General features: G+C 41.3%; 2 protein-coding genes across 4 annotated transcripts in view; both read right to left on the bottom strand.

Moving 5' to 3' along the window:
- The window catches only part of LOC132133562 (inner centromere protein-like), a 53,154-nt gene that overhangs the window by 23,702 nt on the left and 1,857 nt on the right, over positions 1-27,595 (bottom strand). Inside the window, exons 4-21 of one of the 3 annotated variants that reach the window (XM_059546442.1) lie at positions 26,596-27,197; positions 26,448-26,499; positions 26,259-26,331; positions 23,904-24,039; positions 23,775-23,811; positions 23,605-23,692; positions 23,237-23,374; positions 23,107-23,124; positions 22,069-22,178; positions 21,821-21,944; positions 21,604-21,726; positions 20,783-20,982; positions 20,599-20,701; positions 20,248-20,343; positions 19,541-19,627; positions 19,343-19,435; positions 18,945-19,092; positions 18,597-18,801 (exon numbers count right to left, since the gene is read on the bottom strand). In XM_059546442.1, the coding sequence (XP_059402425.1) occupies positions 18,617-18,801; positions 18,945-19,092; positions 19,343-19,435; positions 19,541-19,627; positions 20,248-20,343; positions 20,599-20,701; positions 20,783-20,982; positions 21,604-21,726; positions 21,821-21,944; positions 22,069-22,178; positions 23,107-23,124; positions 23,237-23,374; positions 23,605-23,692; positions 23,775-23,811; positions 23,904-24,039; positions 26,259-26,331; positions 26,448-26,499; positions 26,596-27,197 (2,413 nt within the window). In that variant the 3' untranslated portion in view covers positions 18,597-18,616. Of the gene's footprint in view, positions 1-18,184; positions 18,802-18,944; positions 19,093-19,342; positions 19,436-19,540; positions 19,628-20,247; positions 20,344-20,598; positions 20,702-20,782; positions 20,983-21,603; positions 21,727-21,820; positions 21,945-22,068; positions 22,179-23,106; positions 23,125-23,236; positions 23,375-23,604; positions 23,693-23,774; positions 23,812-23,903; positions 24,040-26,258; positions 26,332-26,447; positions 26,500-26,595; positions 27,198-27,595 lie in introns of those variants that run through there. The other 2 variants (XM_059546441.1, XM_059546444.1) reach the window with 2 other exon arrangements.
- On the bottom strand, positions 12,528-17,290 carry LOC132133039 (prisilkin-39-like). Its single transcript, XM_059545701.1, has 2 exons — positions 17,145-17,290; positions 12,528-15,408 (listed from the first exon to the last, which is right to left on the bottom strand). The coding sequence occupies exon 2, from the start codon at positions 15,404-15,406 to the stop codon at positions 13,829-13,831; it is 1,578 nt and encodes a 525-aa protein (XP_059401684.1). The 5' UTR covers positions 15,407-15,408; positions 17,145-17,290; the 3' UTR covers positions 12,528-13,828.

Below are 27,595 nucleotides of genomic sequence, written 5' to 3'. Positions count from 1 at the left end.
ACAGGCTAATATGAAATCAACAGCATCAAAACAACATGCAAAACAGATTTTATATTATAACTTTAATTAGAGCATAATAATAAGAGGAACTTCACGAGTTTCGTCATCAAAACAAATTTGGAGAAAGATATCACCTCCTCTGCAGTGAATGGTTGCCGCCATCAGAATTAAAGTCCAAAAAGCATCATGATAACACTTTATTTTAGTGGTCCCCCCAACATACTACTTTTTACGTTACTTTGCAAGTAAATGTCTACTATTCTAACCGAACAGTCTACAATTGACAAGTTCTTGCAAAGTCAGTTATGTCTGAAGTATAGATAATTGAAGGAAAAAAATGCCAACATCTCAAGAGTCCACAAGTAATCAACACCAATCTGGTAGCTGCATGTTTGTAGAAAAAAAAAATCAATTATTAAGGTGTTAAACTAAACCACTCATGGCCAAAATATCAGTCCATAATCCATCCTTTTACATCAAAATCCAGCAACATAATTGCTTAGAACTGATTTGGATTTTTTTTTCATTCGAAGATGATAGGGCCTACTTTATCTGTGCATATTTCTCTCCTTATTCAGATGAGAAAGTAATATTATGGATCAGGGACGTGCGGTCAGGGTAGGCAGGGTAGGCAGTGCCTCACCAAAGGAAATGTTGACATTACATTTATTAATTCCAAGAGCTTTATTAATTCACCACATTATTAATTGCATTAATTTTATTCCAAATATTATTTTTTGTAACAAAAATTTTCAGGAATACACATAATATACTCATTTTGCCATTGTTTGCTCCTAAAAACCGTTGTTTCATGCAAGGAAATTCAAAAGCCATGGCCATTGAGGCAGAGGTGAGCGGTGCCTCTTTGGTCCATAGAACGTAGTTTATGTAGATTTGCGCATGCGCAGTCAGTTCTCATGCTGTCTTGAATTATCAACATTGAGGCAGAGACCGAGCTTGCTTCATGTCACGTGATCTACTCGCTCTGACTCAATCCGCGCGCTTCCCGAATACTAGCATCTAGTATACTTGCGTGTCGGTGTGTGCGCCTAGCAGTTTGTAGGAGCGAATAAGCTGTTTTTGTACTTTAAAGCTGTACTGCTGACGCAATGTTTTCTGACTGTAGCGCCGTCACCAGACCAAAAGTGTGTGTGTGTGTGTGTGCGCCGTGGCTGTCTGTGCGCGTTTGCGCATTTTGATGGAGTGACTAGGCTGCCGCGCCGCCTCCTTCTCTGTGTCCCGCACAAAACATTTGTTTGTTGTATAAGTCATAAGATAGATGTGTCCATTAATTTGATTATTATATTTGATTGTGCATTAGCCTCACATGACTGACTTTGCTGAATGCAGGCAGCGATCTGATGATGCCTGATATGAACTTGGGTTGCTAAATTAACTGAATGAATATATGAACATATATTCCACACATTGATAGGTCACAGCCTACCCATGACAAGATTTCACCGCACGTTACTGTTATGGATAGAGGACTCATATTAATTTATGTACATCTTTGATGTTTCATTTTTGAGTGTAGGCCTATTCCTTTAAAACGTGTAATGAATAAAAAAAACATTAAAAAAAGGAGAACAAAAACGTTTGATGTGCACATTCATCAGTAATGGCTTGGCCTTCTAAAAGTGCTAACAACTTGTGCAAAAATTGTTGGCACACTTTGTAGAAAGAAAAAAAAAACAATTCACTAAAGAGGACAGAGAGCGAAGGGAGGCTGCTAAAGGCAGTTCAACATTGCAAACATGAATACAAAGCTCCAGTAAGCCAGCAGGTAAATCATCATAGAATATTTAGCAGTTTATCACACTTTAATTCTTGTAATTGAGTATATTTACCATCATAATCACTTGTCTTGATACTAGTAACCTATTACACATCATATTTTATCAAAACCAAATTAATAGTAGGCCTGTAAATAGTAAAAATTAAAAATAATAAAAAAATATATAAAGAGAGAATAAATGTTTTAAATTAGTTGTTTATTTATTAGTATATAATATAAATTTATGCTGTTAAATATTAAATTAAATGTCTAATTCTTATAGGGGGGAGTGGGGTAAGGTTATCCAATTTTTATTTATGTGGTCCTCAAGATAAGGGAAAATGAAGCAGAAGTACAATGCAAGTATCTATCCTCCAATCCTATCCAACTGAAAACATTCCTACCATTTTAAATGATCAGAATGTATCTATGACAAAGGGGTTCTAAAAATATGGCTTCTTATAAAAAATAGTTTTCCCATGGCTCAGTTTGCCCCGGTGTTCCGAATTCTCCATGTTCCCTCTCGAGGCGGTAACTCAACATTACGTCAGCTAAGACGTATATGGGAACTCTTCCCTTCTCCACTTTCACTGAAATCTTATTGGCTAATGCCAGCTGGGGACAGCTGGCCAATTGACGCGAAGCATGCAAATACTGACAGGTTCGCGGGCAGTATAAAATGCATGGGCGCGAAAATTAAGTCAGAATCTCTTTCTTCACGCTAGAAGTCTTATCTAAGTCATCGTGGAAGTTGCAATAGAGGACTACTCACCCTGTTTTTCCTCTCCGCATCCGATGGCTTCTAATGCTAGATTCGGACCTTCACCAGTTCTGTGTGACCTGACCTGGGATTCTCACACGGACCACACGTGCGCCCACTGTGCCGAGCTGCCAGTGCGTGCCCTCAGAGCCAGAGTGGCTCGGAAAACAGCGGGAATGAGGCCCACTGCCGCCAGCGAGCCGCTGGTGGGCCCTCCCCCGCCCGAAGACGAGTTTGACGTCGGCGTTGTGGACAATAGCTTCCGGCCCCGCGAACTTCGTCCTCTTCGGAGCTGGCGAGGAAAACGACTCCATGTCGCTTTCGACGTCGGAAAAGGTTTGGGCCTCTCAGTAAAGAGGGACCGCCCCGACCAAGAGGGCCCTGCAGACCTCCAGGAGGAGCTCGTTAGGGTCTTCGGAAAGGCCGTCACGGAGCTGGGTCTCGCTTGCAATGCACCTGACGAGCCTGTGAAAGGTAACTGGACTCGTGGCTCCTCCAGTCGAGCTGCTACCAGACGGCATTGAGGCATGCAAGAGCTCGTGGTGAAGTCGTGGGCTGCACCCCAATCGGCGCGCACCCACTCTTATACACAGGCCATGTTCATGCACGTGGACAGGGCGGAAACCCTACCCCCATTTGGTTCGGACCACAGCCTGCCTTCCAAGCCGTGCGGTTCACGGCCCTTAGACGGACAAAGCCTATACTTCTGAGGGAAGGCAGCTTCTGCTCTTCATGCCAGGGCAATGCTCAAGGTGTTTCAGGCAGACGGCGGCACAGTAGCGCTGACGTCATCAAGGATCTGCGCGCGGCAACTGATCTCGCGCTGATGGTTACTAAGCACTCTGCTCAGCCGTTTCATGGGGCTCATGGTCGTCCTTACAGGCACCTTTGGCTTACCCTAGCTGTCCTGGAAGACGCGGACCGTAGGACGCTCCTAAACGTTCCAGTTGCTCCCTCCGGCCTCTTTGGTGACGTCATGGAGCTTTTCTCAGAGACGCAGAAAGTGCGCCCAATCGATGAGCCACGTGATACCCCGTCGCTCACTCCAGTCTTCATCTGCGAGGTTCCGCTCTTATGCACCTCGTCAGGCTCTAAGACCAGCTAAAATAGCCCGCCGTGACACCCCGCTCTGAACCGAACGCTCGTTTCGTTCAGCAGCCAGCAGTGGTAAGAACCTGGGAGGAAACGTCAGGGTCGGTTGAGGATCCCGCGCCGCGAGAGAGCCAGCGCGCCATCGAGCCGTCTCCCTGACTGACCGATAAAGTGAAAGAGTGAGTGCGCGGGAGGCCCCGCCCCCAAGTGCCATGTTCAAATGCATCATGTCCCCCATTTCCTTCGGGCGACGATTGCTATGTGTGTTTAAATGCTGTTTGTGTGAGTTCCACAATAGAAGCATGTACACAATCAACAAAAGACCTTTTCTTTCTCTTACACTCAACACTGTGTCACTCGCCCTGTCTCATAGCAGCGCTGAGCCACAACCCATGATTATAACGGCCTCGCGAGGGAGCGAGAGTGCCAACACCACAAAAAACATGGTGTCATCCTCCATGTTCAGATGCATTATGTCCCCCATGTTCCTTCGGGCGACGATTGCTATGTCTGTTTAAATGCTGTATGTGTGAGTTCCACATTAAAAGCATGTATACAATCAACAAAAGAGCTTTACTTCCTCTTACACTCATCACTGTGTCACTCGCCCTGTCTCAGAACAGTGCAGAGCCACAACCTATGATTATAATGGTCTCGCGAGGGAGCGAGAGTGCTAATACTACAAAAACACATGCATCATGTCCCCCATGTCACTATGGGTGACGATTGCTATATGTGTTTATATGATGTTTGTGTGAGTAAAAATTTTACTATAGAAGCATGTATCCAAATTCTTGCAACCAACATTGTGTCACTCGCCCTGTCTCTAACAGCGCAGAGCCACAAACCCATGATTATAATGGCCTCTCGATGGTGCAAGAGTGTCACACCATTACGCGACGCGACCCGCCCTCCCGCCAGTGCTTCCAGCCTCGCGGGGGGCCCTGGTCAAAATAAGCCATCATTGGCTGTAGAGGTAACGCGTCCGCGGTGTCATTTCATGGATGGTAGGAGGGCTATTCCGGGCGTTTCACCGTGGATACTGGGAATAATTCACGATGGATATTCTCTCCAAATCAAACGCAGACCTCCCCGCTTCAATGGCGTGGTCCCGTCACTGACTTTGCCCCAGAACCGTCCTGTTCTGCGACAGGAAGTTCTCAGTCTGCTCGAGAGGGAGCGTTAGAGCGAAATTTCCCCTCAGATCGAGCGGAATGCACATGTCAAATTATCTGGACGATTGGCTAATTTTAGCCCACTCAAGAGATGTGCTATCAGTCACGTGAAAACAATGCTTCGCCGTTTGGATACGCTGGGACTGCGTGTGAATATGCAGAAGAGCGTGCTTTTACGAGTCGGACTGTAACATATACCGTTTGGAATACACCTTTCGGTCGAAATTAAACCGACAACACGTCTGTGGTCTCGTACATAAATCGCCAGGGCGGCGTGCGCTCCAGAGCTCTATTCAAACAGGCAGCGAGTCTCCTGTTGTGGGCGGACCGAGACTTAATCTCCAAAGGGCGTCGCACATCCCCGGTACTTTGAACCGTGGAGTGAGCATGCTTTCGAGGAACAGGATTCCTCAAGGAGATGGAGGCTTCACCCAGGATCAGATCTAATGATTTGGGAGGGAGGAAGTGGATTTGTTTGCCACGAGCAAGAACACACACTGTAAGACGTTCTTCTCGCTATCTCACTCCCCCCTGCCGGGAGATGCTCTGACATCGCGTTGGCCGGAAGCCAGGCTTACACGTTCCCTCCGGTGAAGATTCTGCCTGTGTTGTGCAAAATCAGGGAGGAGAGAGTGTCAGTTGTACTCGTGGCCCCGAACTGGCCGAATCAGCCCTAGTTCGTGGACCTGAGAGAGTTAGTGATGGCTCCCCCATGGCGAATCCCCCTCAGGCAGGACCTGCTGTCTCAGGCAAACGGCACAATATGGCACCCCAGCCCCGAGCTGTGGAACCTTCATTTGTGGCTGCTGCGTGGACCATAATAAGCGGGACGCTCTGCTCTCACGAGTGCTAAACACACTTACAGAGACGCGAGCACCATCAAACATTCGCTGCTACGCGCAGAAGTAGGGAGTTTTCACAAAATGGTGCGAGGACATTTATATTGACCTGGGGACCTGTTCCGTGTCGGATGTTTTGCGCTTTCTACAGCACAGTATGGAGCGGGAGTTTGAAACCATCCACGCTGAAGGTGTATGTGACCGCTATTGCCGCTTTTCGTTCCCCGGTTGACGGGCAAACGATCGGTAAGCACGCTCTGGTAATCAGTTTTCTCAGGGGAGCAAGGAGATTGTGTACTTCATGGCCGCCCTCCGTGCCGCCGTGGGATTTAGCTCTAGTTTTGAGTGCTCTATCTCTTACTACCGTTCGAGCCCTTAGCTTCGATTGCGGTTAAGGAGCTTCCCTGAAGTCTGCCTTGCGTTTGGTGAATGATATTGCATCGGTTTCGGACCTGGCGACTGTAACGTCACTCTCCGGCCGAGACCGGGTTTCATACCGAAGTCACTCGATACACCTATTGTTTCCCTACCAGCCTTATCTGTTGAGCCGTCAGCCTCGCTTGACGCTGATGCTCAGAGCGCCGGGACCCTGTTAGGGTTTTACGGATGTATATGGATCGCTCGGCCGCCTTTCGTCAGTCGGACCAGCTGTTCGTGTGCTTGGTGGATGTAATAAGGGATGTGCTGTTTCAAAACAGAGACTTTCTCACTGGAGAAAAAAGCTCATTCTGCGAGGACAATATAAATGCTTCCTGATGGGCCTGGTCTAGAGGTATGTCTGTCCAGTATTTATGTTTTGCTGCTGGCTGGTCTTCCCAGAACACAATCGCCAGGTTTTACAAGCTGGATGTACCCTCTGTAGCGTCACATGTACTTTCGGTGAGTTAAGTTTTATTCATTCTGTTATAACCAGCTATACAGTAGTTACCATGGCTGCTAACTCTGTGTTATGGTTTAAATGGTTTATGCAGTAGTCACCGCAAACGCCGTCGACTCTGTTTAACTCTCATGCTTGAGTGCTTATTGCATTGTGTCTGCCCTGGTTAGTGCAGATTTCGATTTATTGCTTGAAGTTATGCATATTTTGTTAGGGTCAGAGCAGATGTCTCATTGGCCTAGTTCCGCCTATCAGATGCAAGCACTCTTAGTGACACGGCCATTGGCTAGGACTGTCCTGCCTATGTGTGGGGGTGATTGACTCCGTTCAGGGCTTATCTTCACTGCTCTCACGGCGGGATTTTATACAGTTCCCATATACATCTTAGCTGACGTAATGTTGAGTTACCGCCTCGAGAGGGAACGTCTCCGGTTACTATCGTAACCTCGGTTCCCTGAGAGGCGGAACGAGACATTACGTTAGCCGCCGTGGTCGCTGTTTGATCAGCTGTGCTAGCGTTCAGTCGTGATTCTAACGTAATTTTCGCGCCCATGCATTTTATACTGCCCGCTGACCTGTCAGTATTTGCATGCTTCGCGTCAATTGGCCAGCTGTCCCCAGCTGGCGTTAGCCAATAAGATTTCAGTGAAAGTGGAGAAGGGAAGAGTTCCCATATACGTCTTAGCTGACGTAATGTCTTGTTCCTGCCTCTCAGGGAACCGAGGTTACGATAGTAACCGGAGACGTTTTGCGTAGTGACAAAGATGCATACAGAATTGGCGCTTCCCGTAATGGTAGTGCACAACCTGCACAGTTGTGGATCCTACGCTGATTAATAGACTGAGAATAAGCGTAATGCTAGAGAGTTGCATCAGCCGATCTGATCGGGAAGTTCTCTGGATTGCTTGCATTATAAGGACATTATATGAGTAACAGACAAGTAAGTCCAGTGTTATTCGAATATTAATGCTATACTGCAAGTATAGTTGTTGCAGGTACTGTTTCTAAGTTTATTCACGTATATTAACGTGACCTATTTACCGCACGTGAATTACACGCTGTATTATATGCTATCAATCATTTGAAGTTAAAAATAGCGATCGATCACTGTGACTTGTATAAGTAGAAGATACTTTATGTTGTTTATTTTTTATATCATTTATGTAACATTTAAGTGATCCATTTGCTAATTATTATTTTTATTTTGTTGTTCTAGAAAACCTTGTACATGTCCATCTATATTGATGCCAGAGCAATCATTAAAAGTCTATCATTGAGACAAGACTCTGAGTTCTCTGACAAGAATACTGTAGCGATCAGTGCAAATCGATCCAGCTATAAATCCTAAATCAAACACCCGAGTTTAGGGTAAGTTGACCCTAGTCGAGTCAGTGGGTGTCACAAAAACAAGAAAAAGGTAGAGGGTTTAGTGCAAATGGACAGTCTATTTACAAGTGGATATGTGTCAAGGTAATGTTGAGTCTAGGATCAATCCCAGAGCTCTCGAGAGTAACACAAGGAATGTCTTTATGTGAGTTTCACAGGTGATCATCACGGAGGAATCTAAGAACATAGAAGAGACAGGTTAGTGGAGAATGGTCGGGGACCAGTTCGGGGTAGTGAACAGTAGACCGGACGCCGGAGTACTGGCATGTTGGTGGCTTTATCCTGGTGAGTGATGGCTGGGTGCAGGATATCAGTACTCCAGCAATTTGGATCGGGCGTGATTAGGATCAGGTGCAGGTGATGATTGGGGTGGCAGTGGCTGTGAGTCCCTGACATTACCCCCTCCTCCAGGGGCGGCTCATGATGCCCTGATGCAACGATGAGGGCAAACTCTGCCTCTGGGTGCGGGATGATTAGGATGTAGTTGATGGAACTCTTCCAGAAACATGGGATCTAGGATATCATCCCAGGCCACCCAGGAACATTCCTCTGGTCCGTACTGTGCAAACTCAGCCCAGGGAAGGAAACGGTTACAGCTGTGCTGGTCTCCTTGACAGTATGCCTGGAGGTACCATCCGAGTTCCTGAATCCTCCGCTTAGTCTGGCTGTTAGTCTGGGGATGGTAACCAGAGGATAAGTTCACTGTGACCCCTAGTAAATAGAAGAAGGCTTTCCATACCCTTGAGATGAATTGGGGATCCCAGTCTGACACGATATCCTGAGGTAAGTCGAAGTTGCGGAAGACATGGATGAATAGGTATTCCGCTGTTTCCAGGGCAGGTGGTAATCCTGGCAGGGAAATTAATTTACAGGCTTTAGAGAATCGATCCAAAACCACCAAGATGCATGCGTTACCTTCGGAATTGGGCAGGTCAGTCACGAATTCAATCCCCAGATGGGACCAGAGCCTCAGAGGAACAGGTAGGGGTACGAGCTTGCCTGCCAGGAGCTGACGTTGAGTCGAATACATGGCACAGACTGAGCAACTGTGGACTTACCTGATGACATCCTGGGACATACTGGGCCACCAGTACAAAGCTTGGAGGAGCATGAGGGTCCGTTGGCAGACTGGATTTCCAGCTCCCGGTATACTGTGAACTGAGCCCAGAAGGGATTGCTGCTGGGACCGGGGGACATAAATCCCCCTTCTGGGCCTCCCAGTGGAGCAAGTTCATCTCTTGTAGCGGCTGTGATGTCCTCGTCCAAACTCCAGACGATGGGGCTGACACTCATGGCTGGATGGAGCATTGTTTCTGGGTCCGAAGGAGTGTCCAATGAGTGCAGACAAGAGAAAGCATCAACTTTGCAGTTGCGGTTTCAAGGGTGGTAGGTGATGGTTAAGTTGAATCTGGTGAAGAACAGGGCCCAACGGATTTGCTGGGGATTTAGTCTTCGGGCTTCAAGGAGATATTGGAGATTTTTTCCTATAATTTTGTTCCCATAATTGTGCTCCACTGGGGTCCATTTCCTGGAAAAGTAAGCTCAAGGTTGGAGGCGTTGAGGCTCACCGAACATCTGGGATAGCACGACTCAGACGCCGATTGTGGAGGCGTCCACTTCAAACACAAATGGAGACTCAGGATTCAGGTGGCGAAGGATGGGAGCCATGCTAAAGGCTGCATTCAGGGCTTGAAAGGCTTTGTGGGCAGTGAAAGTCCAGGACAGGGACTTGGGCTTACCTTGAAGGAGAGAGGTCAATGGAGCAGTATGTAGACTAAAGTCTTGAATAAAGCTTTATAGAAGTTAGCAAATCCTAAGAACCTCTGGAGTTCCTTCACGGACTGAGGAACTGGCCACTCCTTGATGGTGGATACCTTCCCTGGTCCATCTGGATACCTTTTCTAAAGTAGATGTTTGGCCAGGTTCCGGGAATATATTAGGATATCGATTTATACGATGACTGATTTGTGGAGGAATTCCCGGAATACCTCGTTTTTGAATCCTTCAAGGCTATCTTGGAACGATCGGTGGAGAATTTCTGTGGTTGCGCCTCGACGTACAGCGAGACATGTAGGAGAAATCCAACACATCCAGCTGGTTCCCCTGCATATGACGCAGGCAGCGCAATGGGACTGGCGGAGGCAGATTGGGGAGTGGATGTAGCTGTGAGTGCTGCCCGGAGGAGGTTGCCCAGCTTCTGCAGAAGATCTGCAAGTGACTGGGGATCCATATAGTTGTTTTTGTATGGTCCGGTCTTCTGTCACAAACCAAGATGAAGGCAGAGGATTTAGGGCAAGTGAACAGTTTATTTACAAGTGGATATGTAACAAGGTAAGGTTGAGTCATTGTAAGGATCAATCCCAGAGCTCTGGAGAGTAACAAAAGGAATGTCAGTATATGAGTTTCACAGGAGATCGACACGGAGGAATCTGAGAACATAGAAGAGACAGGTTAGTGGAGAATGGTTGGGCACCAGTTCGGGATAGTGAATGGAAGACCGGATGCTGGAGTACTTGCGTGATGTTGGCTTTATCCTGGTGAGTGATTCCTGGGTGCAGGTGCAGGTGATCAGTACTCTGATCATTTTAATGGTTATTAATGAAAACTATAACAGTAATAGGCCTATATGTATTGCTGAGTAATAATAATAAAAACAAAACTGATAAAATTATATACGCCTAACCTAAAGTATTGGTACAATGTGATATCATTTAACAATGCTCATTCCTCCAAAACAGAGAAAACATCTTTCACAAAAATCTACATATCTGTTTTTTTTAAGTGTTTAGTGTATATAATGAGTGGGGTTATTATAGCACAATTCCCACCCAGACCACACTAATTTTTCTAATTTAATTTTCAAGCCTTGGCTACGACCGTGGTGCCTTCCATTCCCCCAATGTGTTTCACTTTTTCATAGTCGGGCAATGATGGGTGGTTCCAAAATACATGGTCACATGACACTTAAACTGTACAGTTGCCAAGATGTAGGGGGTGGATCAACTTACCCACGGGCTCAACTTACCCCACTCTCCCCTACTTCCAATGAAGACAGAGAGCCCACTCTAATCAAAACATTTACAATAAAGTTAATTATCACAGAGTGTGCTGTCTTTTCTTTTAACTGTACATTTATAACAACTGGATAATTCGTATTAACAAAAACCCACCTTTACTCGTGCCACTTTTTTGGTTTGGGCCACTGCCCATCAAAATGTCTGTGCACGGCCCTAGATTTAACACTTCACTGTGATTTGAAGTATGCAAAACTTATGCACCATCTCTGCCCAGGGGCATGCATTTGAAAGATGCCAGATCTTCTAATCATGATAACTGATCTCTGGCAAATTGGATTTGACAAATTTATGGATTTGATTAAAATATCTGGATTAAGTTTACTGCATGTTCTCTTGTTCCCCGTAAAGGGCAGATGTATGTATGTGAAATTTAGCTAGCCCACAAATTAAGTTATATAATTAAGTTACAAGACACCTGCTGGTCCAAAATCTGTAAGTGCAACGAAAACTAATTTCAAACATGTAGACTACGTTGTCATTTTTTACAAACCACAAATGCTTAACAAAAAACCAAGTACGAAATGCATGTATAATAGCCTATATGTTATTTTATTCATCTGTAGCATGTTTTGCATGTTTTTATGAAGAGCTTGGCTAAACAGGCCAGTGAGTGGCAATTAACTACTCTTTAATTTTTCTTACAGAAAGGTGTCATTAAACATTAATAAAACTGCTCTTCAATTTTCATTGATGACTGCAGTGTTAATTATGGTAATAATATGCCTATAATTAATTGTATAAATTAATAGACCAATTTATTGTTGTTGTACTTTTTAAAAACATTTTTAAACATGCAAGACGATAATTTCATGTAATTTAATAATAAAAGTAACCTAACAATAATAAGCCTATAAGAACGTAACATGCCTACATTAATTGGAAATGCTAAAACCTCTTAATATTGCCAATTTTTTTATGCTTTTTTTTTTGGAGTTTATCTGTTTGTGGCATGTGTCAGTGTCTCATGTGTGATCTCAGTGGCATGTATGATGTCTCAAATTACATCATTAACAGAAACATATTATGATCTCTGTTTGTTTTTGTGTGTATGCGCCTGATTAACCACAGTAATGATCACCAAATATGGGATTTTCATCTCCCGTGATCCATTGTTGCGCTGAAGTCTTCATCCCAAGGGTTAATTTTTATCCCAAAACCCCGGTGATGATAAATGGTTCTGACAGCTTTCGCTTTTACATGTTTTAACGTAATTAGTCCTGTATTTGGACTGTACTCCTCATTGTCAACAGGCTCACAGTTTTCCACTTAGGGTATAATTAAGTTGTGAATATGTCAACATGAGGATGTCAAGTACACTTGAATGGATATCAAATAAACTATCACGACACATTGCACCATAACAGGAGAAACTAGTTTTGCTTCAGGGACCAGATTCTGCAATGGCTATCAAGTGGCATCTGTAAACAAGAAGCAAATGAAGCATTAACATGAACTGGAACAAACACTGGGCCAAATTTAGGGCTTTCAAGAATGAGGGCAATGACGTTTCTAAAAATTAAAAAGTAAATAGGCAGACACAGAACTAAGGTGTATTTAATCACTTTAATCCCAGTGATGGTAACATTATACACACTTTCAACATTCACAACATCTCAAAGTCATAACAATAAAGGCATTATGCATTGCCTTCAACTGGTCATCCAGTGCTTGTAGATAAATGATTTAGCAAAGTGCCAGGCTATAATGATAACTTACGTGAATGTTCAGCAATAACATTCAGAGAGACCACAGCACCAAGCAACTGATAAAGATCCAGCTTTATATAAAATGCTGTTTTATCTCATTGAGCTCATCTGCATTAGTGTTATATTTCGTGTACATCTGATATAAATTAAACTATAGGACATACAGAGTTAAAAACCAAACAGTTAATGATCACAAAAACACTCAGGAGCCATTCACACAGAGAGTGTTTTAACGTTTTAAAACATAAGACGCAGAGAAGGCGGAATGAAATAAAAACACAAGGAAATGGAGACCGTGTGTGTGTGTGTGTGTGTGTGTATGTGTGTTTTAATAAGTTTTTTTATTTCATACTGCATTTTGAAAATGCAGTGTTTATGTTTCTACTTCAAAAAGATTCAATGGTCAAAGACGTCTGTATAGTGTATGTTTATACAGAAAAAGAATGGAGTGGAATACAAAAACACATTCTTTGGGAATGTCCCCTAAAAAGCATAAATAACAAAGCTAACAGTGGAGGACTGTGTAAAAACATCATGTTTATAATTAGAATTTAAAATAAATAAATACATCAGTAGAAAATCTCTAAGTTAACAGTCCAAACAATCAAAGACAACACTAAAACACAAATTTTTACCCCACATATAAGTTTGCCATCAGAACAGAGAACAGATCTGTTCTCAAAAGAACTGCCATGAGAACAGAACCAAGCTACAACAAAATAATCACGGTTAGTTGTAATTGCTGTTGCCACTTGAAAACAATAAGTCAAATGCCATGCACAATTTTGTTTAAACTGAAGATAATAAAGGGTTCATGTGACATGCGTTAAGCTGTTCACCAAAACACATGCAAGAATGTGGCAGTGATGGAACGTGAAAATACATAAAAAGTGGATGTATGCAAATGTTTTTAGTTACTTTAGAAATTGCTCTAAGATGTGGGCTCATGACAAGTTGTTAGGTGGCTCATGTTGCAATTTAGTAGAGTAACTATATAGGAGTCATTGTTAGAAGTGTCCAATACCTTGTCCAAAGTCTCTAAACATCCTAGACAAATTCCTCAGATAACATGTGATGGGTGCGAGCGATCCAGTTCTCAGTCTGACTCAATGGCTTCACGTGTAACTTTTTCCAGAATTTCAGTGTAGAAAGAAACTGAAGATAAGCGACAGAATGCTAGTAAAGAGTAGCATGACTCCATGGTTGAAGGGTCCAGGTATGTCACCACTACTGTTACTGCGATCTTGCATCTGTTTTTCTGCATGCTGTTCAGCATAGACCATGTAGAGCTCGACACAACGGCGTGCTTTCATTTGCTCAATCAGCACAGGATAGCCGATCTCCATAATGCTAACTGTGTCATCATAATCATCATCATCAGGTATTCTTTCCTGGGTTTGCTTTTGAGATTCACTTGGCGTTTCAGGTGGGCTTGACATTTCAAATGAAGAGTTTCTGGCTGGGTCTCTTTCTGCAGTGCTATTGTTGCTTGTGCTGTTTTCTTGAGCACCAGTATCATCGTCTACATCTGCTGCTTGAGCCTCAACAAAGTCAATGGATCTTCTCGATCTTCCATCTGTTTTCTCTCGGAGCAAGTCATTCCTCTTTATACACTTGTCCATGAAGCTATCATAGGACTGCGGTGGAGGATTCTGGAAGATGTCATGAGGGTTAATGTTTCCTTGTCCGGCAGAAGTCGATCCAGCATCGCCTGGGCTTCGACCTTGAGAGTCAGTGTTCCCATTCACGCTACCATCAGGAGGAGGCTGGCCGTAACGTTTGTACATGTAGTTATTGTAGTAGTATTCCTCCTGTGGGTTGTGGAAACTAAAACGGGGGCGGGGGAAACTTCCGAGGCCGTATCCCAGAGCCATACCAGCCACTGCCCCAACCCCAGCCGCCATAATTGCCTGCTTGCCAAAACCCTGTGATTTATATGAAGGGGCCATACCCATGTTCTGCACTGACTGGGCGAAAGGTGATCTGCCGCCCTGTCCATAACCACCGTAGTTGCCACCGTAGCTTGGGCTCATGATTTTGTTGTTGGGGTTCCAGTAAGGATATTGTCCCGCTCCTGGATGTCCACCTGCACCTGCTCCTGCAACACCTCCACCAAACTGGTTAGGGCTGGAACCTCCACGGACTGGATAACCTGGATAAGAGCCTCCAGCTGGGTAAGGATTTCCATATCCTCCGGCTTGTCCGGGGTACCTGTTGGGGTTCGAACCTGCTCCTGGATATGATCCTCCCCCTGGGTAACCACCTTGTGCTGGGTAACCACTACGCCCTGGGTAGTTACCTTGTGGGTAACCACCTTGGGCCGGATAACCACCTTGGGCAGGATTGCCACCTTGGGGTGGATTGCCACCACGTCCTGGGTAGCTACCTTGGTTGGGGTATCCTTGACCTGGGTTAGAGCCTGCTGGTGGATATCTGCCCTGCGGCGGATACCCACCACCAGTACCAGGGTAGGGCGGTGGATTCTGGTTTGGTACTTGAGGTTGCCGAGGATAGTTTCCAGGGGCCGAGTGTGTCCCACCACGTGATGAAGTGCCTTTATTGCTGCTGCTACCTTGGGTTCCTGTGCTGCTTCCACCTTTGTTTGAGCTTCCGCTACTTTTGCCCCAGCCGAGTCCGCCTTTACTGCCACTCCCTCGTTTGGCCTCACCTGACACCACAAGAGCCATACAGAGAAACAGTACTGTTAGGCGACCCATTTCTGAAAAAGAGAGAGAGGTTCAATGAAAAGAGATAATTTTCAAAATTGTGAAATGAGATGTGTCGCTTATGCCAGGCACACATTTCACGACGTTAGCCCAGATTTTCGCTCGCCAACGGTTTTGTTGAAATTGCTGACAAATGCTTGAAATCAGGTGCATGACAATTGCATAGTGTGTGTGTGCTATCAAAGATGCAATCCGAGAGAAGCGCTGATGACCTTTGGCATTGGCATTTTTGGCATTTATTTGGCATGCTAAATATCTGGGACTGTGAAGTGTTTTGACTGGAAATGATATTGGTGACAACCTACAGCCAATGAGAGTGCACAATAAAAGGCAAGGGAAAGTTCAGGAGGAGGAGTCATAATAGATGTGCAACAGAACATCAGCAAGCAACCATTTTCTCTCCTTCATATTCTACTTGTAATTTTTCAGTGCAAATCTGTGTAGACAGCTTGGATTGTAAACTTTTACCAATTTACATTTATCAGACGCTTTTATCCAAAGCGACTTACAGTGCATTCAGGCTATAATTATTATATATTTTTTACCAGTATGGGTGTTCCCTGAGAATCAAACCAATGATATTTTTGCACTATTAACACAATAATCTACCACTGAGCCACAAGGAAACATGGCAAGTGTTCCTATGTTTTATCACTTCCTTTCAATACATAGCTTGCATGACCAAAATAAAACATATTGACACACATTCATACAAAATGAAAGATTTGAAGGAAAATTAAGAACTTTTACTGAACTGTGATCTCAGTGCAAGGGCATTTTCAATAAATTATGGGGTGGGGCAAGTTGTCACTTGTTTTAAAAATGTTAAAAATTATATATTAATTAAACTATTTTTTGGTCAAAACAATGTTTTGTCTTTTATTTTTTTAGCTATTATAACAATTATCCCCATGCATTGTGACAACATACCCTGCTATAGTGTAAAATTGAACCATTTCTTTCCATTTCTTTTTTTTTTTCCTTCTCAGAATAGTCAAGACTTTATAATTTGTGTCTCTACAGAATTTGACTCCAAAAATAATCCAATCCTATAAAAATTTAACTGGAGCAAAAGCGTGACAACTAGCCCCGGTCACATCTACAGTGCGCAGATTTGTGGTAACAAAGGTTGTGACGTCATCCTGCATTAATTCACAATGATGATCTAGTTTAACAATCTAAAAACAGTCTGGTTATCACGTTCCTCTGAATATCTTGGTACCTGCGTGACAGGAATGAAAAGTGTGTGTGTGTGTTTGTGTCATTGTACGGAGGCCATGTCCGACATCTTTTCATGGCTTTACGTCAAGATCTGTTTTCATACAGTCTATAAAGATGCACAGTACAAAATTTAATCTAAATACTAAATATATTCGACAATATCAAACAGAATTCAATATAATATCGCCAAAGACAACACGCAGTTGTTTTATTTTCTTTTTACACAACATTACTTAATTATTTAACATATGAGTAAGGAATGTAGGCTATTGTATATTACATGAAGACATGTAGAGTGTCGAAATTCTCATTTATAATAAATATAAAAAAAACATCATTCCGCTTGTCGCACATTCACAAGTGCTTTAAAATAGCGGGCTATATTAGGCGTGTGGCCGTCAACTGCACCTGTTATTATAAAGCAAAACGAGCAGTAAACCAGTGACCAATCATAACACAGCCAGCTCTGTTTATTCCAATAATAAAAGGGTTTTAATCGCTAACGTACCTGCGTGTTGATTTCAGATCGTTCTCTCTGATGATTGCTGTCCTTTGGATGCGCGACGCCGTCAGTGACGATGAAACTTTCCACTGGCGTGCGCGTTCATGGGAGGAGTGACTGCCGTCATCTGCGCATGCGCACGGTCCGTAATCCAGAACCGTCTTGGAGATTCTAGCCAGAGTCAGACCCTGACATAATTATACATTTAGCAAATGCTTTTTCTCAACGTATGCTTTCGGATGTTTATCAAAACACTTTATAGCCAGAAGTACACATTTCTGATGGTCATTCAAGTCTGTGGTGGGTTTCAAGATAGAAAATAAATCTTGTATTTACATCTGCAAGACGTATTTTTTTTTATTGTTTGCTCATCTGCAATACGTCTATAGGACGTTTCCAATCAGATGGTAAGTAGACGTTTAGAAGATGTCTATATGATTTAGAATGTTGACATCTTAAAGACGTCTATCAGATGTTTGCACACAGATGCTTTCCAGATCAAGCGATGTTTAACAGACCTCTTGTAGATGTGCTGTCCGAGTTATAATCACGAAGTAAAAATACGCATAATTTAAGTTATATACTCGTTTGAGCAAATGTGAAGATCTGGACCAATGTCTATTTAGTTAAATTATAAATATTCCATTTGTTTCGTGATTTTCTTAATGATTGTGGTATGTCTGTCTCACTCCTTTCTATAATGTTACATTAAATTACAAAAATCAGTTCAATATTTGAGAATATACTTGAAAGTAGATTTTATAATGCATGCCAACAGGCAATCTTAAAATGGCAAATTGGCTCTTCATTTCCATTCTGTTATTGTTTCATGCCATTATGTAAATAATCAAGTTTGAAAAAGTTGTAAGTTTTAAAAAAAAATTTGTACTAGAAAAATACTTCCCTAAATTACAACTAACTCGAACAGTACTGTGCGGCACCACAGAATGACCAAAACAATTAGATTCAGCTGTGAATTAAATTTACGTTTATGTCAAAGAAATGTAGACATCCATTACGAACAACTAAAAGCAATTGCACAGACATTTAGAAATTACACCTTTTATTAACAGTCCAGAGTATTTCTGACACGCTTTGTGAAGTGAATTTTGTATGCAAACGCTATACCCATATTTTCTACATCACATTAGTAGCAGCTCATGTGTACACGTTCAGATTTATTACATGTGATGCTATATTTAAATACATGGGTGACAAAGTAGTCCCATTAAAAAAAAAAAAAGGCAGGTTATTAAACCAAGCCCATCTCAATCTGCCCTCAGTGTCAGAAAACTGCCATCAAACCCAATCTTCTTTTATGTAATCTAAATTACACATTCTGCTCTTTCCCCCAAAAATCTAACCTACTTACATATATATATATATATATATATTTAAAAGGCTTTATTACAGTGTGCTTAGAGAATAAAAGACAACAACATAAAAAAGACAGAATAAAAAAAAAGTACATCTGCTTATTAATTGCCCAGATTTCCCAAACGTGGTGGAGAATGCCATACAGCAGAGCTAGTGCGTTTAAAGAAGCGAGGCTTGGTCCGCCTGAAGATCGCCTCCAGTTTGGGCGGTTCAGGTTCTCCGAAATATGAATTGAGATCCAGTGGATTGTAATAGTGCTTCATGATGGCTTGCTGCAACTGCATACCTGTACAAAACACATACCATTATAGAGTAGCAATGGTGTAGACACTACAGAATAAACATGAGCCAATAGTTCATGCTAAGAGTAATAATGGTATATCCAAACTATAAAAACACATTTCCAGTAGTTGCCAAGAAGTGTCATACCCTCAGCCCAGGATGGGATGGGTTTCCTGGGCGCAGATTCATCATCTGTGGAGTCATCACTGTTCTGGTCCATGCCGTAATCTTCAGGATTCACTAAAACAGTCACTTTCTGGCCTTTAGGGGTGATCTGGTATGACTGTGGAGATTGCTGGGAAAGGTAAAACAAGAGATGGGGTCAGAAACCAGCTGAGATTGGTTTGTGTGTTTCTAAGCAAACAGAAAAACTCATTTAGAAGTAGTAGTCAGTGGCTTATATTACAAGGAAAAAATATCCAAGTGGAAATTTAAGTCTGCATCGATTTCATTTACTGGGAACTATTCTGTGCTTAGTAATTTTATCCAACATTTTCCATACTTCAGCAAGGGGAAAAGACAAATAACCACTGCTGTGACCTCACCTCAATGTCCACAGTCACGTTTAGTCCAGCTCCGTGATCTACGGTCTTATTGTGAGCTGCTCCTTTCCCTACTGGAGTTTTCAGAAGAGAGCTCTATGGAGGTGGAACAAGAGCTTTAGTACGCTTAATAAATACTTAGCATTTAGTACAACAAAAATTAACAGCATGGAAAGATCTGGGAAACCAAAAGGTCTTTACCTCAATGTCTACAGTCGTGTTTAGAGCTGAACTCTTAGTTATAGTTGTGTTGAGCATATTAGCTGCGTGCGTTTTAGCCGCAGAGACCTGTTAATAATAATAATAATAATAATAATAATAAAAACACTTTAAAATGGATTTCGATTTTACCAAATATAAGTTATAAATGAAAAAAAAAAAGTTTATAGAAAAAGTTTATAATATACACACAACCAATATATATATATATATATATATATATATATATATATATGTGTGTGTGTGTGTGTGTGTATGTGACTCTGGAGCACAAAAGCAAAAGTCTCTGGGTGTATTTATATTAATGATTTTTATTTTGTGTCAAATATCATTAGGATATTAAGTGAAAATCATGTTCCATGAAGATATTCTATAAACTTCCTACAGTAAATATATCAAAACTTAATTTTTTGATTAGTAATACGCATTGCTAAGAATTCATTTGAACAACTTTAAACATGTTTTTTTTTTTGCACCCTCAGATTCCAGATTTTCTAATAGTATCTCAGCCAAATATTGTCTTCCTAACAAACACATCAATGGAAAGCTAATTTATTCAGCTTTCAGATGATGCATAAATCTCAATTTCGAAAAATTGACACTCAAGGGTCACACACAAATACACATATAGCCAATTCAAAATACTATAAGAGTACATAATAGTTAAAAACCGAACAAACAGACTTCACCTGTGCTGTAGCTGTAGGGAGCGCCGGGGCACAGGCAGCAGCAGCAGCACGTCTCCGTTGGGCTTCTCTCTCCTCTTCAGCCTTTCTCTGCTCTTCCTGTTAAAGGAACACATTTGACAGGATTTTGGGATGGTTATGTAACACAAGTGTCAGGTACTACACATCTTACATAATTGTAGATAATCTGTCCTTAATAAATAAATAAATAAAAATCACAGTACAGCAGAAGACATCACATGTTTAATATATAGTTACAAGGAGCTTGATTTTGGACCAATGACATGCCACATGACAGAAATAGGAAAAACACCAATCAACCGTCGTTTGGATAACAAACAACAGAATTCTCACCATCTTCCTCTTCTCCTCCTCCAGTTCCCTCCTCTCTTTCTCTCTGGCTGCTCTCTCCAGTTCCTTCTGAAGAGCGATAGCCTTCTCTCGCTCTAGTCTTTCTCTGCAAGACACAAACATGCATATTTAGTATCTTCAAATGTCCTTGTATCATTTTAAACATGCACGGAAAATTAACACCAACTTCTCAGCTGCAGCCTGTCTTTCTCGCTCCCGCTCGCGTTCTCTTTCCCGCTCTCGTTCTCGCTCCCTCTCTTTCTCCCGCTCTTGTTCTTTCTTCAGTTCCAGAGCGCGTGTGGCCTCGGCCAGTTTGCGGGCCTTCTCTCGCTCCTCTTCAGCCTTGCGTTTGGCCAGCATCTCCTGGTGTCGCTGCTCCTCTTCCTCCTGAAGAAAAAGACAAGAAAGTAAATGATTAAAACGGTTACGTTTAAGTACATGAACTACAATTAGCAACAAATGATAAAAATCAATAAATTATACAAGTTTGGGATCAATATGTATATATATATATATATATATAAAATCACTTATTCATGAATGCATTAAATTGATACAAAGTGCCAGTAAAAACGTTTCTAGATTTTTATTTATACTTATTTCATAATATTACAGTTCAATAAATTAAAAAAAAAAAAAAAAAAAAAAAAAATTAAAAAAGCATGAGAAATGTTTTCTAAAACGTAAATCTATAGATAAAATACATCTATCATATCAATTTCTATATTACTTGCTATTGGACTGAAAAGTTTCATTCTAGAAACTATTACTTTCTAGTGTTCCTGTAGCTCAAGTGGTAGCGCATTGCATTATTAAGCGCAGGGTTGGGGGTTCAATTCCCCGGGAACACATGATAGGTAAAAATTGATAGCCTGAATGCACTGTAAGTAGCTTTGGATAAAAGCGTCTGCTAAATGCATAAATTCATTATTTGTTGAGGTCATCCATGGACTACACTGAATTTCTTTCAACATGGACTCTCCACTTTAATTGTTCAGGTTGACTTACAACTTGCTGAAGTTTCTTTTGTCTGGCTGCCTCTTCCTGTTTCTTGCGCAGCTCCAGGTCTTCCTGTCGTTTAGTGGCCACCTTCCTCTTGGCTTTCTCCTCAGCCAAACGCTCAACACGCAGCTGAGAGAGAGCGAGAGAGAGAAACAATAGAGTTCATGAAAAACTTAACACTGCACTTAACACTATAAAAGTTACTAAGGGTTTTTTTCAGTACCATGTCATTTTTCTTCTCCAGCTGTGCCATCTTTTCTTCAATCTTCTTTTTCTTTTCTTGCTCCTTCTCCTTTTCACCTTTCACTCGAGCCTCAACAACCCGTTTCAAACGCTCGTCCCGCTTCCTAAAGCGGACAGAATTCACTTTTGAGTCCTGATTTGCATTCACACTTAAACTAAATCAATATTTCGGCTTTATTGAATAGTACCAAATCGATCAAAGGCTAATGCATATAAGAAACTTCCCACCTTTTAATTTCTTCCTGTTTCATTCGTCTCTCCTCCTCGATCTTCTTCTTTCGTTCGTTCTCTTGTTCTATTTTCTTGTTCAAGGCGTCCCACTTCTGCCGTTCTCGCTCCTGGAGGAAAAGTGACAATTTTAGAGTGATCATAAAAACAAACAAACATGAACCTTGGAGCAATTAAGTGAGTGACTCGGGTTTTAAACGATGATGATGAAAGCTTGAGTTAAACACACGAGGACAGGTTCTTTTGCTTTATGTGAAAAGCAGTGATTAAAAAACAACAGATGGATATCTGACAAATGTCTCGGATACAAAAAGGGGTGAATGTGAACTTCCCAAAGCACAAAGACACACATCCATACACCACATGAGTGATGAGGTTAATCGGACAAAGTCTGAATGGTACAGTGGCAGATCCATTTCAGTTTAGAGACAAAGTGCCCATTAAAAGTGTTTCTCTACCGTTTAAAAGTTTGGGATCAGTAATACTAATTTTTTTTTTTTTTTAAAAGAAGTCTCTTCTACTCACCAAGGCTGCATTTAATAAAAAATCCAGTAAAAACGGTCATACTGTAAAATAATACTATTTAAAATAACTGTTTTCTCTATGCATATCTAAAAATGAAATTCCTGTGATGCAAAGCTGTATTTTTCAGCATCATTACTCCAGTCTTCAGGGTCACATGATCTTCAGAAATCAGTATAATATGCCGATTTGCTGCTCAAGAAACATTTCTGATTATTATCAATGTTGAAAACCTGTTGAGCTTCTTAATTGTTGTGCAAATGGAGAAATGTTCTTTTTAATTAATAATAATAATAATAATGATAAAAAACAGCTCAATTTATGACCAATTTAATGCAAACTTGCTGAATAAAAGATTCAATTTCTTTAAAAACCATAAAAATATTACCAACCCATAAACATTTGAACGGTAGTGTTAAGTAACCAACAAACAATGACCTCTAATAATGCAGGAATAGTCAAACAGAAATAAATAGTTTTGACTGACTCCGTTTGGATTCACTGGGTTATACTCACCACAGATCCAGAGCCCAACTGAGAGGGAAAGACAGGAAGTACAATTACCTACTAAAACAACTTGTACATTTCTAGCAGGTGCAACACAGTGTATTAGACTACTCAGAAACACAAAAATATCCCTGCTCACCTTGACGTCAGTTTTGGTGGCAGATTGTTTGATGAAGGACTTCATGATGGTGCTGCGTCCCAGAGAGCCAGGCGTCATCATCAGCATCTGGTTCTTCTGCACAGTGTGCACGAACGAGCGCATATGTGGAGCCACACTCTACAACAAATGGACACATAATACATTGACTGGTCTGATTGAAGACTTGTTAATCCAATCCTCAAAAAGCAAGCCACAAATCATTAAAAAACCTTTTTACGAATGCAGAAAACCACAGACAATTGTCATGTGGACTTCTGAGGAAAGCATTTCTCAAAAGACTGTTTTGGCTTCATAATGGATTCATTTTGGTGGATGGGCAGCATTACTGTGGTCAGAGATGCTCATACCGTGAGGCATTTCTTTGGAGGAGATTGTTTCTTCTTGGGTGTGTTGATTTCCAGTGCTGCGAGACGCTTTAAGCCTAAACGTGTAGGCCTGACAGAAAAGCACAAAGACTATTAAAAAACAACTTTAACCATTAACTATAATGAGGAAAACTAATTAACAGTGTGCTCACCGGCCATCTCCTTTGGATTTTGACCCTCCACTGTCATCTATAACAGGATAACATAAATAATTTAAATCTTACTTGTCAGCCCCATAATACGTTTGGTATATAATATCAGCAGATATGTTAGACATGCACCGGTTTCTGAAGTACGAGCCATGGATCGCGTGAAGCGATAGTTCTCAGTGGTGCTGGGAGATTCAGAAGTCTTTTCTGGAACTTGGTCTTCGTTTACCTTGGGTTCCTTTACTTCAGTCTTCTCGGGTTCAGGATCCTTTGAAATCACGCAGCCATCAGTTATTTAAAAATTTCACCATGCAATAAAATAGTTTCAAACATCATAACAGAAATAACTGTTTGCTCAAGCCCTGTTGTTCACATTAAGAGCTATAAAGTTCAATTTAGCACTTTGCACAAGTCTTATTCCATACTATTTTCACCAACAAAATAATTGGTTTTAAGACAGGGATGCATTTCCCAAAAGCACCATGTAGATCATAGATAAATTGCTACCAATGGTCTCTACAATCAACTTATCTAGAGATGCTTTTGAGAAATGCAGTCCGGTTAGTTCCATCTTTTGCTGTAGTGTGTCAGTAGGAAATATAATTTTACATTTCCAAACAATAATTTTGCCATTAATTGTAATATTCCAGTGAGATTTTTGTATGCACCCCTAAGCGCTTAAAATGGAGAGCAGCTGGAAGAAAACAAAACTAGAGGTATTTTGTATTACATGGAAGGAAAGTACTTCTACATAAAAGAAAATCCTTAAAAATGGCTAGATTTACTTACTTTTAGTTTCTTTCTCCATTTTTCTGGTTGCATTCATACTGCCAAACTAGAACTAAGAGGTGATGTAAGGCGGCGAACAGCAACGTCATTTAAGCACAGAATTCAGCAATGTAAACAACAAAAGGATGAAGGATACCATTAATAGAGCTGTGTTTTTGATGTATATACTGGGTTTTGTGAGACAGAATGTAGACGTAGAAGTTTATGTTATAAAATTTATGCAATAAGAAGAGGAAATCATAGGACTACAACAAAATCTACTACTGCAACTTGCATTTCTACATACGATCATACGACATACGAGTATGAGAAAAGAGCACAAATTCTGCGATTGTTCATTTATCGCCGTTTTCTTTCTTGTAGCCTACTGTAAACTGCTCTGTGAAAAATGAATTGTTGTGCGTTTATCTGGCTTTTTAAAAATGGCAGTTACCAGCATTTTCCCACATGCATTCGTCCAATCAACACACACTTACGTCACTGGTAGTTCCTATATCAGTGTGAAAGGGGCTATAGATCCTCTTCGGAATATCATTAATTCATCATTGTCATTAGGAAATGTACCAAAAACCTTCAAACTGGCTGTTATTAAACCGCTCATTTAAAAATAAATAAAAAAATAAAAAAAATACTTGATCCTGGAGAGTTAATTACACCGATCTCAAATATCAAAGCTCAGTGCTGAGACCGTTACTTTTCAAACTTTACATGTTACTCTTGGGAGATATCATCAGAAAACATGCCATTAGCTTCCAATGTTATGCTGATTATCCTCACTCAATTATACATTTCTTCACTGCCCAATGAAACAATTCACAAAACTTACAACGCATAGCTGATTTAAAAAAAATTGGATGACTAAAAATGTATTCCATAAAACTAAAAAAAAAAGAAAAAAGGTTTTAATTATCAGACCAAAATCATCTGAATTTAATAATCTAAAACACGGTCTAACAATTGACGGCTACTCTGTCAAGTCTTCGTCATCAGTTAGGAACCTAGGTGTGCTATCTGACAGCAACCTTTCCTTTGAAAGTCATGTTTCTGGCATTTGTAATACCACATTTTTCCATCTTAAAAATATATATATCTATATTACTACCTATGCTCTCAATGTCAAATGCAGAGCCACAGAGACAGATCCCAAAGACTAGATACCAACAAACGTGAGATCCTTATGCATACTAAAATCTCACTGGATTACAACAATTAATGGCAAAAGTAATGTTTGTAAAGTAAACTGATATTTTCTATTGACACTACAGCAAAAGATAGAAATAACAGGTTTAAAACCATTTTTGATGATGAAAATAATTCGAATTTTCATCATCAAAAATGGTTTTAAACCCATTTGTTCAGTACTCTATATGAGGATATTTATTAAGAGTGTGCTGCAGTTTTCTCTTCAGCTGCTTTAAATGGTAAAACTCTTTGAGGTTGAGTGAATTGCTGTAAAATGTCTGTATTGTTCACAGCTTCAAAATGTTTTTTTTTTTTTAATTATCAATTATATTTTTCCTCTGTAACATCATCATTACAGCTGTGGCTATATACAGCTTACATTTTCTTACATTTTGAACGATTTAGAGAACTTTGTCTTTTTAGTTATTGTCCTTTGTGTAAATGGGTCTTAAATCTGTCTCGTGTCTCTCTTATTAGCAAAGGTAAATTGAAACCAGAGCAGAAACTTGTTCTCACCTCAGTTTGGACTATTTCTGGTTCAGGTTTGGTTTCAGTGGCTGATTCGGTCACCATTTGCGGTGCATCATTCCTAAAACGGAGCAATGAAACGGTGTTTAAAATATCTCAACTAGAAATTGAAAGGTTGTGGGTTTGAATCCCAAAAGAAACAATTCAACAACTGAAACAGAAAGCAAAAGCACTCACGGTTCTTCTTTGTTCTCCATTTCCTCAGTTCCATCATCCATACAAATGTCCCCTGGAAAGAGCAAAGAGGACATAGATGTCATCATAAAGTTAGAGAAATTTTAAACAGCACAAATGATAAAGAGACACGAGTTTAGCTTAGTCTCACCGCTGACGGAGCTGCTGCAGGTTGAGTTTCCCAGTCTGGCTTTCTTCTTCAGGAAAGAGCGTCGGGATGCCCTGCGAACAGCTTCCTGGGTCATGCTATGCCTGAGGCCGACCAGAGAACGGCGCACCACCAACGAGCGCCGAACTGACATCCGAGTCGATTCTTGAGATGTCGTCTGCAACTCTGATGCAGCGATGGGGATTTTATTAGCAGATCGTCCCGGAGAAACACCAGCGTTCAGCAGTGAATCCGCACTCAGACGCTCCGAGGAGGGAATCCTCACCATGGCTTCAGACACCAGGATCTGATGCTGACTGGAGTCTGAATCTTGCACCTCAACAGCTTCTTTCACTTCTGGAATGTTATCGGTCACTTCTTCCACATCCTTGGCTTTGGCACCGCCTTTGTTTCGGGTGCTGCGCTTGACAGGTTGGGTTTCAGCCGGGGCGGTGGTTTTGTTGCGGCGCGTGCGACGAGCAGGTTCCTCCATCAGGCTCTCAGAGCCATCGTTCGGCACGTGCGACGTAACAAGCTCAGAGATGCTGTTCAGAGTCATCTGGACCGAGGAACGACGCAGGTTGCTGCGTTTCCCCTTGGAGAAACTACAGAGAGACAATGACATCATAAACTACATCACTATAGGAAAAAACCTGCCAATTTGAGTTATTGTATGTTAAAGAGAAGTCAAACAGAATAATGTTTTTTTTTGATAGTGCTGGAGTTTTACGAGCTTTGCATATTTTTAAACATGAAAAACTTATTTCGTACTAAGATTGTTTTTGTTTTATTTCAGTTATGCATTTTGCAGATGCTTTAATGCAAATGACTTGCATGACATTTAAAGTAAACATTTGATCAGCTCTTGCATTTCCTATGAATATAAACCCATGACCTTGGCGTTGCTGGGGTTTGATCTACAGGAATGTAGGGCTGCACAACTAATCCAAATAAAATCATGACTGGTGATATTTTTATCTACTCACAAAGGCTGCTAAATATA

Source organism: Carassius carassius, chromosome 50 (assembly GCF_963082965.1).
Source record: "Carassius carassius chromosome 50, fCarCar2.1, whole genome shotgun sequence".
Taxonomy (NCBI): domain Eukaryota; kingdom Metazoa; phylum Chordata; class Actinopteri; order Cypriniformes; family Cyprinidae; genus Carassius; species Carassius carassius.
Note: the sequence above shows the minus strand (reverse complement) of the source record. Positions and strands in the feature narration are given on the sequence as shown.